The 17522-nt window shown below is 44.4% G+C and overlaps 1 protein-coding gene across 1 annotated transcript in view; it reads left to right on the top strand.

Moving 5' to 3' along the window:
- Positions 1-17522, top strand: part of b4galnt4a (beta-1,4-N-acetyl-galactosaminyl transferase 4a) — a 184718-nt gene that overhangs the window by 40401 nt on the left and 126795 nt on the right. Inside the window, exon 2 of the mRNA XM_030054584.1 lies at positions 16132-16244. Coding sequence (XP_029910444.1) covers positions 16132-16244 — 113 coding nt within the window. The remainder of the gene's footprint in view (positions 1-16131; positions 16245-17522) is intronic.

The raw sequence follows: 17522 nt of genomic DNA, 5'->3' as shown, positions 1-17522 counted from the left end.
TTGTTGTTCAGGGTTATTAACTATTGTCACCATTATTTATGTAAGCTATGACAACATGAGAAATACTTGTCATGCCATTAAAGCTGATTTAGATTGGAAATGGAATGAACGGGAGCGAGTCGGCCTCGTCTCTCCTTTTCTCTCCTCTCCTTTCTCATTTTCGGCGCGCTAAAATAAGGTGGTGCAGGGCTGTAATATAAGAGGGTCTGATGGGTCTGCTCTTGAAAGGTACAGCACCTCATTAGAGAGCCTGTGAATCTCATTCACGTAAGGCTATAGTTATTCTGGTTGTGCTGATTGAGAAACAGACTTTTGAGCTGGTCTTATTCGCACCTGCACTTGGAATCAGAGTGGGCACCGAGAATTTGGGTCAGGCCCTCACTTTTGCACGGGTTTATTCGAAACCTCGGTTTCTTTGTCCTTCCCATCACGATTATGGAAAACAGGGCCGCGGACTTTTCTTCTTTTCATGCCTTGCTGCCTGTAAATACCATGCCCTTTAATTTAGTTTTGGTCGGGACAGTGGATCAAGACTGCATTGGCAACATGTCTGTGGGCGGTTAATTGAAGTAAAACAAATCAGTACAAATCTGCACTGATTTAGACCTTTTCCCATCACAGCCACCAAGAAACTCGACTCATTTTTCACATAGCAGAATTCGTTTCAAAAGATGAGTTTCTTAACGGTGGTATGGCCGTGTCTGCATCACATACCACTCAAATTTTCATGGAACTTAGTCTTATTCTCTTCATGTGAATCTGCCCTTGCATGTGCTCATCGTCACATGCATGCACTCGACGACATCAGTGACGCCAAGAGAACAGCAGAAAGAAATGAGGCTGTGACTGAACATCTGTGAATCAGCATCTGAGCTATATCATATGTTCGTTTTTCCATTACCATATAAATGACAGGACACATCTTGCATGCTCACTTGTGGAGATGTCACTGTTTTAAATGCTATTCTAGTTAGTCAGACCCAGCATCGAGCATTGCACTGACTTATTTATTTCTCCAAGGTTTTGTTACTCAGCAGTTCATCCTGTTACATGTCTTCAGCATGTATTAACATACAGGGTTTTTTTTTTTTTTTTTTTGTCTTTGCATCCGAAAACCGATTGCTACATTAGACACATTGCAGGGTTTTTGAATGTGCAAGGAAAAGCGTGTACCAATGGATTTAGTCAGAGTCAGAATCCGTGTATCACAGTGTGAAGGTTGGCACTGCTTGATTTACATATTCATTACCTCAAGTGCACATCCTGAGGCAGGCCACATATTCCCACACGGAGCAGCAGGGTTGGAACCAGCAAAGTCAGGCAGGAACGTAAAACGGATTTAAACACCATGTCGGACCTTCAGTCAAGGTCTGTATCAGCCTCAGTGAGATGTGTGTTCTGCATGCAGTCCACCGCTACCGGGCCAGGGTTATGATTCCTGATCTGACAGCTGCTGTCCGTGGGTGACACAAACACACACACACTTGCCGAGTTTATGTTAATCTGTACATTGCGCCTGGCAGCACACCCATGCAGATCTTCGCTCGGTGTTTGTGTTGCCGAGGCTGAGCAGAATTTGTCCTCCTTTTGTCCTCGCATCGTTTATCTGTCTGATTCCCTGGCCCACATTCTCACCGCCCCTTTCATTTCCAATCCATCATCAGAGCTGTCAATCAATCGGCTGCATTGTTGCCTCATTTGCTGCGTGATCAGCCTCACTTGTGGCTGGAGAATACATAATAGGAGCATCAATGAATAATTTAAACGAAGCAGGAATACGCAAATGGGTAAACAGACACATGAAACAAAATGCAAACAATTGCGGCGCCATGCATGAATTCATGGCGGAGCAGAGTCTCGCTTCTGCTTACTGGAGCGCTGTGTCCTTCATGACTGATTCAGGGTCAGCGGGGCTATGGGGATTTCCGTGGTAAGCGAGTGAGCCGACTGCGGGCCCGGCTGATCTAAGAGCAGATTATCATTATATTTTTATGTGATGTATTGTTTTATTTAGGTGCCAAATCATTGTGTTTACTCCGCTGCATTTTATCACATACATTTTTCCCCCCCGGGGGCCGACGCGATGCTGCAGCAGCAATATTGAATTTGCATCTTGCACCTTAAAAAGTACGCAATTACTGTAATTGGGCAGTTCATTACAGAGGAGCTGAAAAGACACTTCCCTCTTTGGTCACCAATAACTAGATTACTGTGTAATTACGCTTCTTTGGATTATTATTATTGTTTCTTGCGCTATTAAAGATCAGTCTCGCTGAAAAGCCTGTACACCGCTTAAAATGAATCGCTCCACTGAATTACATTCGTTCGGTTGGAACTGAATTTGAGCATTTTGCCGGCTGTCAGGCAGCTGGTTGACAACTATTGTATCAGAGATGGAGAGCCATTCATAACAGTGAGTTGTCAGCGATCAGACGATCTCCAGTTAACAGAAGATGATGTGCCGAAGCGACTGTCAGAGCGAGCGGCGGGGGAAGGTGGGGAGGAGTGGGGGTGGGGGTGGTGGTGGTGGTGGTGAGGTGCGTGACGGAGCAGCCCTATTTGAGGTTGTCACCGGGTCCCAGGAGGGACGACACCGGCCCAGGATGGATGGAGGGCCAGCTGGCTGTCTGGTCGGCGTGCACGGCTGCCTGATCATAAATAGCCGGGGCTGCAGCGCCGGGTGGAGGTGGTTTGTCATCAGGCGCTTGCTGAGGCCAGGCCCAGCCGGGGCCCTGACTCCCCAACCAGGGGGGAATTTATCACCGAGCAATGATAAGACAAGGCTATTATTGTTCCTGTCCTCCTACCTCTCCCCCAACCCCCTTTCCTCCTCAGTTCCCCTCCTTCCGTTCCATGTAACATATCACCTCCTCTCTTTTTCCTCTCAGGCTTCCCAGTCTCTTGCTCCCTCCTTCCTCTGTCTGCTTGTCCCTCCTCCTTGCACTACTTCTGTCTTTTGTCTCTTCTTTTTTCTTGTTGTTCTATTGCACCCTCCCCACCACCACTATATATATGTACACACACACACACACACACACACACACACACACAGATATACAGATAGATATACATATATATTTGTGTTTTATGTTGTTTCCATCCTTGTTCTCTCCTTTATGATGCTCCTCCCCTCCCTCCTCTCCTTTTTCCACCTTTCTTCTCCTATCTCCCTCTATCCCTGCACATACACACACACACGCATACGCACACACACGCCGGCGATATGATCAGGAAAGTAATGACTCCTAGGGATGATGGTAATCAGATATTTGGTGGGGGATAATGACCACACCAGGGTTCGACACAGAAACCGTATTCAGACATTAATCGCCACTGGCGCATCAGATAGCCGCAGAAAGCCATCATCCAGGGAAGGAGAGAGAGAGAGAGAGAGAGGGGGGAAAAGGAAAATGAAGGGGAGAAGGGGAGGAAGAGGAGGGACCGAGCAAATAAAAGAAAGGGGGGAGAGAGGGAGGGAAAGAGAAATCGAAAAAGCAGAAAGCAGGCAGGTCGTGTGGAGGGAGTGAAGGGGAGACGGAGAGAATAGAAAGGCAGTGACAGAGGAAAACGACAGAAGCAGAGAAAGGGCGTGCATTGTGAGTGTGTGTGTGTGTGTGTGTGTGTGTGTGAGGGAGACTGTAAACAGAGCGAGGTTATTTGGGGGTCAGCCTCGTCTCAGCTGTTGCAAGTTTTCAGAAATACCATTTGTCCCCGTCTTTTGCCGAAGCATCGCTAAACTCTCTCAGTTTCTCTCATCTTCCTCTCCTCCGTGACACTCCTTTCTCTCCTCTTCCTTTGCTGCTCCCGTAAGAAAAGTGTCACATTTTTTCTTTCATACCGGCTCAGATTCCAGAGGGGCTTCAGAGTCAAAGCCGGGCTTAGACTGTGAAGTTTTTTTTCTTTTTTTTTTTGCATGCCGGCCTGGTGCAGACACCCTAAGCTCCCCGCCCGCTCTCTCCCAGCGCAGCAGCTCGCCTGTCAGCGGCGGAGAAGATGGATGAATTATCACAGAAAGGTCTCCTCCGGCGCTCTCACCTCATTTAGATGCTCTGTTCGGCTCTGACTCTCGCTAATAGCATGACATCGCGTTAGCTTAGCGCCGAGCCACATGCCGCCTGTGATTCTTTGTTTACAAATGTATGCTAATGAGCGAGGGGGCCCGGAAAGCGTGCGACCCCTGTGTGCGCACTCTAATTCCTTCCCCAGTGACACATCGGCGGTGACAGCTGTGGTTCCGCGGCAGCTCAGCTGAGCCTCCTTATCTCCTCTGCCGTGATTGGAACGGCTGCTCCTGGGTATCACTGGCAACTTAGTGTGTGTGTGTGTGTGTGTGTGTGTGTGTGTGTGTGAGATTGCTAATAGCTGCACGATTAACACCCCATAGATTGAGAATATTATGGACACATTGAGCATTTACTTACTTCTGTGTAAGAGCATGCACACACACATAGACAGAGAAATGATTTACAAGATTTGTGTTTGTTTGACAGCATGTGAATGGAACGGCTGTGTGTATGCATGTATGTGTGTGTGTCTGTGTGTTTGCCTGCTGTGTGTGCACAAATAAGCCTTTGTGCACTGCATTCAAATGAACACACAAACATTTATCTGTGTGTGCATGTGTGTGTGTGTGTGTGTGTGTGTGTGCGTGTGTGATCTCCCTGGGTAGGGATCCATCCACTTCGGCTAAATTAGTCAGATTGTTAAGCTGGAGCCTCCTCGCTTCATATCCTCCGCAACGAGGTTCAGTCATCACATCTTCACTCACAAAGCTTCCCCTCAGTATCATCAGATATGCTGCGTTATTGAGTGTTATTGCCCTCCCGTCTCCGTGGAAACCGAGTGCGGGGCCGAGGCAGGCCGTGGAGCGCGCTCGACAGCCGGGGGGAAGGAGTTGATGGGGTTGGGGGTTTCACGGAGGCCTTAGGCACTAAGCAGCAGGAGGAGATGGGCAGGGGCAGGCAGCCAATTAAGTGTGTGTGTGGGTGAGCGGGCCGGTAGGTCAGCTGGAGGTCAAAGCCGTTTGCTCTGTAGCCGATGGCCAAGTCGCAGCTAGACAGGAGGCTGACGGGAATACATCAGCTGCCTCTGCCCCGTCCACACGGCCAGCGTGCTGCGGCCTGTGAGTGGCAAGCCTAATTTCCCCCCAAAGAAACACCTTAAAGTGCTTTTGCACACCCTGCCCTGCCCTGAAAACCAATTAATCCATCCATCCATCCATCCATCCATCCATCCAAGGCTTTCCAACAGACCTTTTTTTTTTTTTTTTTTTTTTTTTTTTTTTTAGCACATTTTTCTCTACTGAATAAAAATGCCTGATGGAAATGGCAAATGTTCCAAAAATGTGATTAAAGGTTCGTGTGCCTGCTTGAGGTGGATAAACTAACAGAAATATGCACATAGAGTTTGAACCCATGACAAGTTGCTGTTTGACCTCTGACCTCAGACGTAGTGGATGGCGGTCAAATCAACAGGTACAAGCGGGCAAATGAAGAAATCAAGACGTTCCTTTATAAACATTTGGAAGGAGAAATGCAAAAATGCCTCTTTGCAAAACTAGGTGTCAGATGATGATGAGGCAATGTATGTCATCATTCTGCACTGTATGTACGTAAAGACAACTTATTTCGCTTGAGTTTTTTGTGGCAATTACTCGCTTTGCAGTTAATCCACATTTTTTTTAGGAAAACACATCAAAAGATGAAGATGAGCGTGAGAAAGTACAGATGTCACACCGATTTCAGAAGCGAATGCCCCCCCAGTAGAGAGCAAGCCCAAACTTCACTGAAGCCCAGATTGCCTCCGGATAATTAGTGGATGTTCCTTGGCTTGCGGATGAAAAGCTCGACTGTTTAATTGTCAGCTTTTGTGCACTCTGAAAACTTGAAAAATGATTTGCTTCGTGACGAATGCACATGTTTGTACACAGAAATAGAACGCAGACTTGCCGTCTTGCAAGTCTTGCAGGTCTATTGCTATTCTGAAGATGTGTACGTTTTCACACACGCTCCCTTTCATTCTGAGCGCGGCAGACCTCACACTGATCTCAGTTGTGTTAGATTGCTGAACACATTGACTAGGAGACGTTAATGGCTGTGTAATTGATTCAAATCATTAGATCTGCTTTAACACAGTAGCCTCAGTGGACCTTGATGTGTGTGTGTGTGTGTGTGTGTGTGTGTGTGTGTGTGTGTGAATGTGCCTGTGTACGTTTGTGCCCCTACTTCACGATAAGGTCATTACATTTTCTTTTAGGCTGTCCATTAATCTTTGAGTGCACTCGGCCTCGGGGCTTTGTTTTTCTGTTTGCCTTCATCCGTGCCATTTTGTTTTCATTATTTTAATTTTTCTAAGTGGCAGCTTTAGTCAGCCATTAGCGGAGTGCAAAATGTTAGAGGAGCTAGAGGAGCTTAGAGGAGAGGGTAAAAGAGGTAGACGGACCTCTTTGCCCCTGACCTATATTACAGCACATTAAGCATCTCTTCTGTCGCTCCCTCTCCCTCTCTCTCTCTGTGTCTCTTTCTCTGCCTCAGACACCCACGCATTCACTCTAACTCTGCACTTTTTCACTCCACTTCTTTCTGTCCTCCCTCCTATCTGTCAATTTCCCTGTCTCTCCTCCTCCCCCCTCCGCAGTCTTTCTCCTTCCTCTTTTGTCTGTGTTTATCTTGTTTCCAAAGCCGTGTTATGCCTCTTGTCTTAATGCACTCCCCTCTTCTCCTCAGAAGGCTGTGTTGTGAGAGCTGAACTAAAGGCCAGCAGCAGCAGCGGCACTCAGAGCCAGGCCTATTCATCAGTGTCACAGCAGCCCTCCACTTTGCTTCATTACGGACTGGCTAATGGCACAGATCAGTGCAGTTTATTTGCTATAATTAGCCAGCTCCATTTGGCCAGCGCAGCCCCGCGAACCTTGCTTCACTTGCGCTGCCCCCTGCCACGCCACCCAGTGCCTGTCCCTGTGTGTGTGTGTGTGTGTGTGTGTGTGTGTGTAGGTGTTTGGTCTAAAAGAGTCATGAATAGCCATTCCCATCATTAACAAAACTATATTACCCCATCAGCCTGACTTCCTCCATTGCCCTGTGTCAACAGCGTCTTATAAAGTGGTGCCTGATCGCACAAAGCCATGTGCCTTGTAAAACTTTACAAGCTCTAATGCCTGTAAAAACAGTAAAGTGTACTGTAGGTACAGTGGAGAGAGGTGGGAGTGAAAAAATAGAAAGTGAATGAATGAGTGATTGAGTAAGCAAGCAAATGAGTAATAGTGTAATAGTAATAGTGATAGTAATAGTGTCCATAAAATGTGAAATTCCCTCAGCAAAGTTGCTCCCCAGTCATTTTCAGTTAGAACAGGCAGCAAACCACAGATCTTGAATGTAGTAGAATGGTCATTTGACGGTACAGAAAAAAAGGGGATTATAATTCTCTGCGATGGTGACAAGTTAATAGGGCCAAAGAGTATATCACACTTGAGAGACGTTTCACATATGTGGCGTGTGGCTGTAGCCTGAAAGCAGTAATTACTGAGGAAATTATGAAGCATTCGAAGCCGTTTGTCCTCGCGTGTCGCATGAATGCCGAGGCAGCGATCAAAACTGAATCAGACGTGAGCAAAGACTTGAGGACAACATTAACAACGACTGTGCTTTTACCTCCTTTTACCTCCATCAGTCGACATCTGCAAACCGAATCGAGCCTCAAGTCGGTGTATGTGGCAGCCTCCCTTTGCCATGGCAACTTGACGCATAAAGATGGCCACCGCCTTGAGCATCCCGGTGTATTGATTTGAAAAGGAAAAGTCCGTTCTACTCCGTTCCCACAGGGAATTGTGGGAATTTAAGTGGTGTGTAGCCGGCGTGCTGTGCGGCTGAGATGAGGTGGAATTATTTGACGGGAGCTCGGCTTGGCTCTGAGCGATCGGGTTGCTGTGTGTGTGTGTGTGTGTGTGCATCTGCTGTGTGAAAAGACAACGAGTTTCCAGTGCCGCTTGGACTCTGGTTCCTCAAAAAACATGGATGAAAAACAAATTGCTGTGTTGACTCTCCTCATCCTGCGTGACTCATCTCTCCCTCGATACTGTGATAAATATAAATAGGCTTTTTGTTGCAGTAAGGTGGCAGAAGTTGTTGGCATTTCTGGCGGGTTTTTATTTTAGTTAGTAAGAGGAGAGAACTTGCTCGTGTTTATTTTTGTCGGCCAAGTGATTTGCTAAGCGGCTCAGCTAGGAGTGAGTTTTGTTTAATTTGTTTAATTTGAATTTTATATTTTCTGCGAGTCGTTTTTATCAGCAATCTATTTTTTGCTGGACGATTATGCTAAAATGATTTCCAACTAATATGAGCAGCTATGGTTACGGTGAGATTGCAAGCCATTCTTGCCATAGTCATGCCTGTGGTCAAATCCCCTGTTTTTTGCCTGATTGACTTTTTCCCTCTTTGTCAGTCTCTCGCTGTCCCACTCAACTTCCTGCACCAGTCTCTGCCTGCCTGATTGTCTTTCTCCCCCTTGACGTCTAACTTAATCTCCTCCCCCACACCCTCTTGCTCCCTCCGCCCGTGCTCCCTGCTTCTTTCTCGCTTAATCTCGCTGTCTTTCTTCCCACTCTTACTCCCACTCTTGTCTTCTTAAAAGCTGCAGTCTCTTGTTTTGTCCTCATATGCATTTTTAATCTCGTTCCCCAGTGGAGGGGTTGGGGGGGTATTTAGTGTTCCCCATGATGCCAATGCAGCCTCGGTGGGAGTACGGTTTTCGTCACTGAGATGGAGACGCAGAGTACTCGCTGAATAGAGTGGAGTAGGAGGACAGGAGGCCTAGTCAATAATTTACGCAGAGCATGATGTCGCTCTTTGCTTGTCCACCTTCTTTCTGCGGCCCTCCTTCCTTCCAAACCCATTTCCCTGATCTCTCTGTTGCTGTTTCTGGCTCTTATTGCCTCTTAACTTTTCCTATCCATAGTTTCCTGTGTAATCTCACACCCCTGACCTCAATAGATGTCCATCATTTCCACACATCCCTCCATAAGGAAAAAGAAAACATTTCACATTTGTATAACTCTATAGAAAAAAAAACAGTGATCGCCACACTTTCCCAAACAGATAAGGCTGGTACAACCGTAAGAAGACCAATAACAGTTCACAAAACAATGAAGAAAAGGATTCATTCTCATTTTAATGGCATTAATTCACCGTATAGGCCAGGTTCACACATTAGTGTCAGAAAAACAAATCATTACATGCAACCAGGTCAATCACCGGTTCACCAAAGTAACATGTGACCCCTTTATTATGTCTTTCAGATCAAAAGTTATTGTGATTTTCATTTTCACCCAGTTCGCCTATTTAATTATGCTAATGAGGCTTAATTAGTCCACACTGACCACTCCACATCTTGAAAAGGGTCTAATAAGGGACATCTGTGCTAAATGCGGTGATATCTATACAATGTACACTCCATCCCCGTATTGACCCCTGGATATGGGGCTAATATGTGTAACTCACAATATGTTAGATGTCTGTTTAAAAAACATGCAAAAAGTGTATCATTCGTGTAGATGGCATTTAATTGAAACATGAAGAGGTGCATTTTTGGCCATTTTTGTTACAAATCTCTGAACATGAAGTGCATTAGTGAAGTGTAATAGGTCTATTTTTTCTCAGTCAGTTGTACTGTTACTGCTCTTCTCCCCTACAGTTGATTCTAATTGTTTAAACTGTGCTTGAGTGAGTTCTTTAAATGGAAGCCCTGCAGGAATTTCTCTTGAGATGTCACTGGCAAATGAATTGTGATAATGACCATTGGCGCTCTTATAGCCACTGCGAGCCGCTCTCCCTCCCAGCTGTATTTGTTGTAAAGTCTCGTCGAGGGGTCTCTGTTAACATTTGGGGGTTTAAATCCTGAGATCTCTCAAAGCGAAAGCAGATTATTTATTTTATGTTTTTGCGGAGAGACTTGTAGGGCATTTAAAAACTTCTGCAACAACTTAAACACCTCCATTTCCTCTATATCTTCCTTAATCTCTTCTGCTCTTTCGCTCCATCTCGTCTAACTTCCCTTCCTTCCCGTTTCTCGAGCTCCTGCTGCTCTCTCTTCTTTGATTCTGTGATCAGCATTTTTGCTGTATCACCATTCTGTCTATCACTTTACGTACAGTGGAGCGCCGCCTCGCAGTGAAATGCAGGAGTTGTCAGTCTTGTTCAAAGATAAGAGGAGACACAACACACACAGACATAGACAAACTCACAGTATGCATACAAACACTTGCTGTGTTTGCACACACACACACACACACACACACACACATCCATGCATATGCACTGGTACACGCATACAGCAGAGACGAGAGGTTGCCAAGCCTCAGTTCAGTAAACGCCGCTGAGTTTAGAATATCATTAGTTTTGAAAGGGCAGCCCGGCAAGGTGAGGTTATTACTCTTTTTCCAACAGTGGAGGAAGTTTCGCCCAATCCCTGTTGCTATCTACAGATTTTGCCCTTATCAACCTTGGATAAGACTTCTGTTTTTGTGGTTGTAAATATACCCTGTCACAGACCTAATCTACAAAACACTCCAAAAAGCACTCACTATCTCTGTCCTCTGGAGGTTAGGGAAGTTTCCCCCCCCCCCCCTTCCTCTGTGCCTTATCTGCACAGTAAGTAGTGCTGCTGTTTTTCGGACCAGGGGACATGAACAGATTAGGCTCCAGCAGAACATCGGCACGGAAGCTCCTAAACGCTTGGTATTCTGCCTAGTCACCATGACAACAGGCCTGCTGGTGCCGGAGCTCACAGTTGATTGGCTCCCATTAACCTGCCAGTCGGCTTTTCATTACTTCATTAGAGCTGGCATGGAGGCGCGAGGAAGCCCTGCCGCAGCCGCAGGGACGGACGCCTCCGTCTCTGCAGCTGGCCGCAGGGTGCGGGGCGACCTCGCCTCCTGGCTGCTGCACGCCGCACCGTGGTGCCCTGCCCTGCCCTGCACTTGTGTCGGACTTTGTGCTCTGCAGTTATTTGGGGAAACAGCTTATTCCTCCTCAGGGTCACAGTGAGTGGGGGTTGCAGAACACTCTTCAATTTTTAAATCATTCACAGAAAACTATAATTTTTTTTTCTTTTTTTTTTTTTTTTTTTAGAATACATAATGTTAAAGTAATTTTGTTGTCTGATTTTTTTCCAACTTGCAAATGTTTCATGGATATAAAGTTGTGGCTAAAGCACTGAATGGAATCACTGACTTGAATCGAATTGAACCATCCCCAAAAAAGGAGAAATTGTTCAATTTGAAATGCCAAGTAGGGATTTGTGAGCTGAAACAGAATCAATGTCAAGCCAAGGATTTGTATCCCTGGTCTTTAATGATCAGATTATAATGAGAGAGAGACTCACAACACATGAAATACAGACACATACATACAGTCCTCTGGGTAGCAGTGGCTCTGACAGCAGCCGGCAGGAAAGCAGCTGCACGAAGCCGCTCTCTCCTCTGCTGCTCTCCACAGAATGACAGAATGACCTCCATTTCGAAAAGTAAGAAAAATTTCATGTAATAATGTAACTTGACGAGCAGCCCCAATCTTACAAATGACCCATATGAATGGCTCTTTCAAATCATGAACACTGGCGGTGGCAGTGATGTGATGTATGAGCAGGTGGTTATGGGCACTTTAAGAACCCTCCTCAAATGGCAGAAATGGTCAAAAGTGCCTGTTTATAACCGGCTTTACATGTGACATGCAGCTGATACAACTGATTCACATCATATTTATCAAAAATGTGCCTTTGTCAGGTGGATAGACATCTGATTTCTTTCCCTTGCAATATGCAAATTATGTGCACAATCAAAGGAGATGCCTGTCTCTTGTACTGTCGTGAGTCTTATTTATATCCGACCAATGATGGAAGTTCAGAATAAACAAGTGGACTATTACTTTTTTGCGGTTGTGAACGTAATGTTCTGGGAGGAGTAAAGAACCACATACTACATATGTCGCTTGAAGAAACTTTTCTATTTACACTTGGGAAACTTATATTTTAATCTGTCCATAATGTGTTTGGGTGCACTGACACCTGGGCTTTTAAGTGACAAGCATGATTGAATTCACTCGTGTATTAACTCCAGGTGGAAATGGTGTATTAGATGGTCAGATCATTGCGCCTTTGGTGCATTTGCGCCTGGATTCAATGCATTTTATGATTACAATTTCATTACCCAGGATGCATCTAAATGCCTGATAGAAGAGTGGTCTGTATTTCAATTCATCCTTGTGTTTGAGCTCTCTGTCCACATAAATGTGCATGTGTTATGTGTGAGTGTAAGTGTGCACGGATATACGTGACTGAATTAAAGCACTGCACAGCGGTTATTCAGGGGAGCAGCAGTCCCAGCGTGGGATGAAAGGACCTTCCTTACAGTTGGACGGCTGATTCACCCTCACAGTGCTGTGGGATTTGTTCCACAAACCTCGGCTTCCTCCCCACAGGGGAACTTGCGGGAGCATTATTTATGACTAATTCTCATTGCAGGATGTCAACTTTTCATGTCGGCTACCAGCACATAAGCGCATGCCAACACATGCACGCGTGCACATGTAAATTGAGGCTGGACACACACAGGCCACTTATACAAATACACACACACACATTTATTTCTAGATGCTTTTAGTTCTAACAGCCCTCAGGGGGTGTTGAGGGATGTGTTAGCAAAGAGTGTTTGAACATTTGTCCACAGTGCTCACATAGATTCACACACACACACACTCTCTCTCTCACACACACACACACACACACACACACTCTAGACATGCTTACAGTTTGGACCTCCTGCTGAGATTACTGAAGAATATATTAGTAATGAATGCTCTCTTTAAATTTTTAAAACATTTATTCACATAAAGGGGTGATGAGCACAAATGATGTGGATGGAGCTAATGATATAAATAGAACGGCAAATTATATCCATATCACATTCTGCTTTTTTTTTTTTTTTTCTGTCTATGCTGCAGAGCTGTGTTATATCTGCATTCTCATATTCTCAAGAAATACGTTCAGTCAAAAATGCAGTTTTCCTCAAACTTCAAAAGACAATGCTTGGGGGACAATGAAAAGTTTTCTGTGAAGAGAAATGATTTGAAAGTGAATTCTCCGTTGATTCTGCTTTTCTTGTTGGATAACCGCTTTCTGACATCTGGTTGATGTTTCCATATGTGATTTTCCTCCCATCTCCCCGATGCTCTTAATCTTCCCTCTGTTTATGGCGGCTGCGAAGGAGAACTGTGATGGATTTGTCTGTCAGTTTGAGCATCTTTGACATGAATATTAATTCCTTCTGCACAGGAAAAATAACACATCGCCATCAACTTTAGGCATTTATAAATATTGGATGTCTAGCCTATATTATTTGCAGGTTTAAGGCAGTTATCGGTTGAGTTTTGGTCAGTGGGATTTTTTTTTTTCTTTCAGGTCTCCACTTTTGGTTTTGAGGCCGTCACTTATCATATTTGGAAGCAAGACAGAGATAAAGTTTTCTGCGGTTCTGCATCCTCATTCATATTTGAAGATGAGCGCTTACATAAATGAGGCAAGGCAGAGGGGAAGCTCACCTCACTCCCTGGTGCATTGCTTGCTCGTAATAGTCTTAAATCAAATGGTTGAAGTGCAACTATGCTGAGAGTTGACGCATGCAGTGACTCATGCAGTATTCACTCCAGAGAGAAACAAAACAAAACAAAAAAAAAACATAGGGTCTGCATTCAAAACACTGGCAGGAGGTAAAAATACATCACAAGCCTCTATCATGCAAAACTGTCTATTTACCTCGTAGCTTTTCACATATAGTAGACTTGAACCAATTAGGTAATAGGTTGAGTTTGGGCAAGTTGTTGTGTAGTATTTGCATATCCAAGTTTTTTTTTTTGTTGTTGTTTTTTGTTTTTGAAATTGAAATACTCCACTTGAAATCTAACTTTCAGCACGACTTCGCATTTGAATAAAGATCCAGAAATGGAAGTCGAAGTGTAGCTCGCTGTTTTTGTCGTGACGATGACAAGAAAGCGAGGCTCGAAAGTGAAGCCGTTCAGCGTGGAAGTGCAGCCGAGTTCGGCGTGGCTACACTCTGGAGCTTGCTCTTTGATCTGGCGGAGCTTTCAGAGCCCCCGGAGGCCGTACTTAGCCCGTCCATGTCAAGATGTCTGCTGGCTGATGGCTTTCACAACGCCATACCATGGGCTCAAGTGGCCTTGTTGACATGAAAATGGCACTCAGCGAGAGCCACTGAAAGCTACCTCAACTTTTTCTGTCGCTTTGATGCATTTTTTTTTTTTTATTTCTTTATTTCTTTCTTTATTTTTTGGTGAACTTTTCCTGCACTTTGAGCTGAGAGAGAGAGAGAGAGGGGTCAGAGAGCGTATAGTTTCCATATAGTGAGACGTAAGGGAACGAAGCCCCCGGCAGGTTAATAAGCAGATGCGTTCGGAGCGTGTTGATTTTCTCATCTCTTCCCTTTATTCAGCAACAAGCGACGACTCCCAGATCAAAGCGGATTTATATTACAGTTGTCTGGCAATCAGTGCAATTGCAAGGGGAATGGAGAGAGACAGGCGAGACGATATCCAAACAAATGAGGAAAACAAATCCTTGACACAGATTATGTTAGCTTGAGATTCTCATGTGATGGAAAACAAGCTGTACAAAACCAAAAAAACTTCAGCGTTCGCTTTTTCCTTGTCTCTTGTCATTGCTTTTTTGTTTGTTTGTTTGTTTGTTTGTTTTTTAAAATTTGTCATATTGCTGCCTTCTACCTTCCGCTTTCATGTTAATGAAGAGTTAGCGGGTACAAGTGCACCTATCCGTCTCCCCTGTTCTTCTTGACTGCATCACACACACACCACACACACACACACACACAAATCAGCCCACTCAGGCTGCGTTTAGGGGACATATTGGAAAACCATTAGCTCTCATTATGCTTTATAGCTACCCACTCTGTCTTTTAATCACAATCCCATTCTCTATATGTGTGTGTGCGTGTGTGTGTGTGTGTGTGTGTGCTGCTGTGTGCACGGTTGCCGTCCACTTCCGCCGAAATGCATTTGGGACCGCACAAAGTTCCCCCTCCTGCTTTTTATGACAGCGTCAATGGCACAGGCGCCACCTTTTATGGCAGCCCGTCCAAATCATGGCAATGTTATGCATTCCTGAACCACCGCAGCCAAACGGGACCCGGTGCAGTGTGGGACAAATAAAAGGAGATTGGAGGGAATATGGATTCTTTTTTATATGAACTCCGTGCAGAGGTATATCGAAACCCTTATGGCGATCCATTCAGTCCTTGTAGCCCTAAATAACCAGGCACTCATAAAGTGTTGAATATCCTGTTACCGCTCTGTATTGAATTGTGCTCTGGCTTGATCATCCATGACGTGTGTGTGTGTGTGAGAGAGAGAGTGAGAGAGAGAGAGAGAGAGGGAGAGAAAGTGTGTGTTTCACTTGGTGGCCCTGAGAGATGGGAGTTTTAGCCATATGCTCTGTTACAAGCACACACATGCACACACACACACTCCCATAATGACTGGATTTAAATTCTGGTTGTTCTCTCTCGGCCAAGGCAACTGTCATCATCATGCCACAGAAGTCCCATAATCCATCTGTAGCATGACAGCATCCCAACAGCTCCACTTCACAACAAGAAAAACTCTTCTTTATGTCTGTCCGTCTCTCGCTCTCCCCCCCCTCTGCTTCCTTTTTTATTTTCACTCCGCTCTGCACACTTCTCCCTTTGGATTGGCTTTTATTCTCCTCTCTTCGCTCGTCTTATTTTTTGCACTGATATTTCTCTTGCCACTTAATCTCCTTAGTCTTTTGAAACTTTGATCCGCTTTGATTACAGCGGAGAGGCTCAGCAGGATAAATATGAGGGATAAGTCTGCGTTATTGGTGGCAAAGATGATGACGATAATGAAGACGTCGCTGATGACAGTGGCACTATAAATGATGGTAGCGGTGATGATGAGAAATGAGGATGACGATCACGGTGATGATGATGATGATGACAGTCAGGATTGGTGATAACGGAGGCAGCGCTGATGATAATGGTGCGTGATGAGGAGGGCTGACCGGTCTCCCTGTGCTTTCTCCTTGGTCCAGATGGAGAGAGACAGACGGAGGGGACAGATGCCAGCCGAAAGAGGGACACTCGCTCCTCCGCCGGACACCACAAGAGTGAGGACACCAGTGACAGCAGGGAGGACGAGGCGGCAGTGAGTCTCTCTTCCTCTCTTTCTTTCTGTCTGTCTTCCTCACGGGAAGTTAGCAGAGCCTGAAACGAAGTCCTCAAACTGCATCCTTAGTCCAGCAACTATGCAGGCCTGAAACTAAAAAAATGTACTAGATAAATGAGTAAATCAACTAATCAGTGATCAAAATTATAACAATTTTCTGTCGACTGACTAAATCAATTAATCAACTAATTGTTTTAGCACATCTTTCTTTCTTTCTTTCTTTCTTCCTTTCTTTCTTTCTTTCCTTCTTTCTTTCTTTCTTTCTTTCTTTCTGTATTTCTTTCAGGGCACAACTAATGTCTGTTTCAAAGTCGATTTACCAATTTTTTTTGTGAATTGATTAATTATTTAGTCTACAGAGAAATAATAACAAATGCACATGGGAAGTCAGCAGAGGCCAAAATTATGTTTTCAATCTGCTTCTTTAGTCCAGCATCCAAAAATACATAAGTAAATGAATACTAATAATATATAAATAATATATAAATAATAATAATAATAACTTTTATAATGATATGATTGGAGAAAAATAAGCAAATGTTAGCATCGTATTGATCATATTAGGCCTAAAGCTGTAATTAACATGGATTGGGGATTTTTTTATTAACTGATAATCAGAATTACAACTTATTATGACTAATAATATCTAATAATCTTATGTTGATTGACTCAATCGATCATCTTTCATTCATTCATTCTTTCGTTCTTTTTCTTTTCTTTTTCTTTTCTGTCAAAGTGATGTCTTCAAATTTCCTCAACAGCCAATGAAAACCCCCAAGTATTCATTTTTATCATGATATAAATGGCGAAAAGTGAGAAAGTCATTGCACTTTATTGATGCAAGTGAAAGCGTAATCAGCAAATGATTTTTTTTTCTTGATAAATGACTGAAACGCTGAAGTAATAATATAAATATTCATTGTCAAAATTGTACCAGTCGACTTCCTGTCAAGCTGCGTGCTCTGAAATGGCGTCTATCCCGAGGCAGCTGGTGTGCATAAAGGCCACAACAGGTGCTGGAGAAGCAGATGATGAACGCAATTTGCAGCAACAAAGGCGATGCTGATGTTCAACCATGTTATCGAGTGAACATCACTTTCTTTCTTTCTTTCTTTCTTTCTTTCTTTCTTTCTTTCTTTCTTTCTTTCTTTCTTTCCCCTCCAGTCAAATTAGTGACTGCGTCTCACTGCACCTAAAGCTGGAGAGAATGTGTTGTGCTTCAGGAGCTCCCACCTCAGTCTTTCTATCAATCCTTGT

The sequence above is a fragment of the Myripristis murdjan genome, chromosome 6 (assembly GCF_902150065.1).
Source record: "Myripristis murdjan chromosome 6, fMyrMur1.1, whole genome shotgun sequence".
Classification (NCBI taxonomy): domain Eukaryota; kingdom Metazoa; phylum Chordata; class Actinopteri; order Holocentriformes; family Holocentridae; genus Myripristis; species Myripristis murdjan.
The sequence above is the reverse complement of the archived record's forward strand: the minus strand, read 5'-3'. Positions and strand labels throughout refer to the sequence as shown.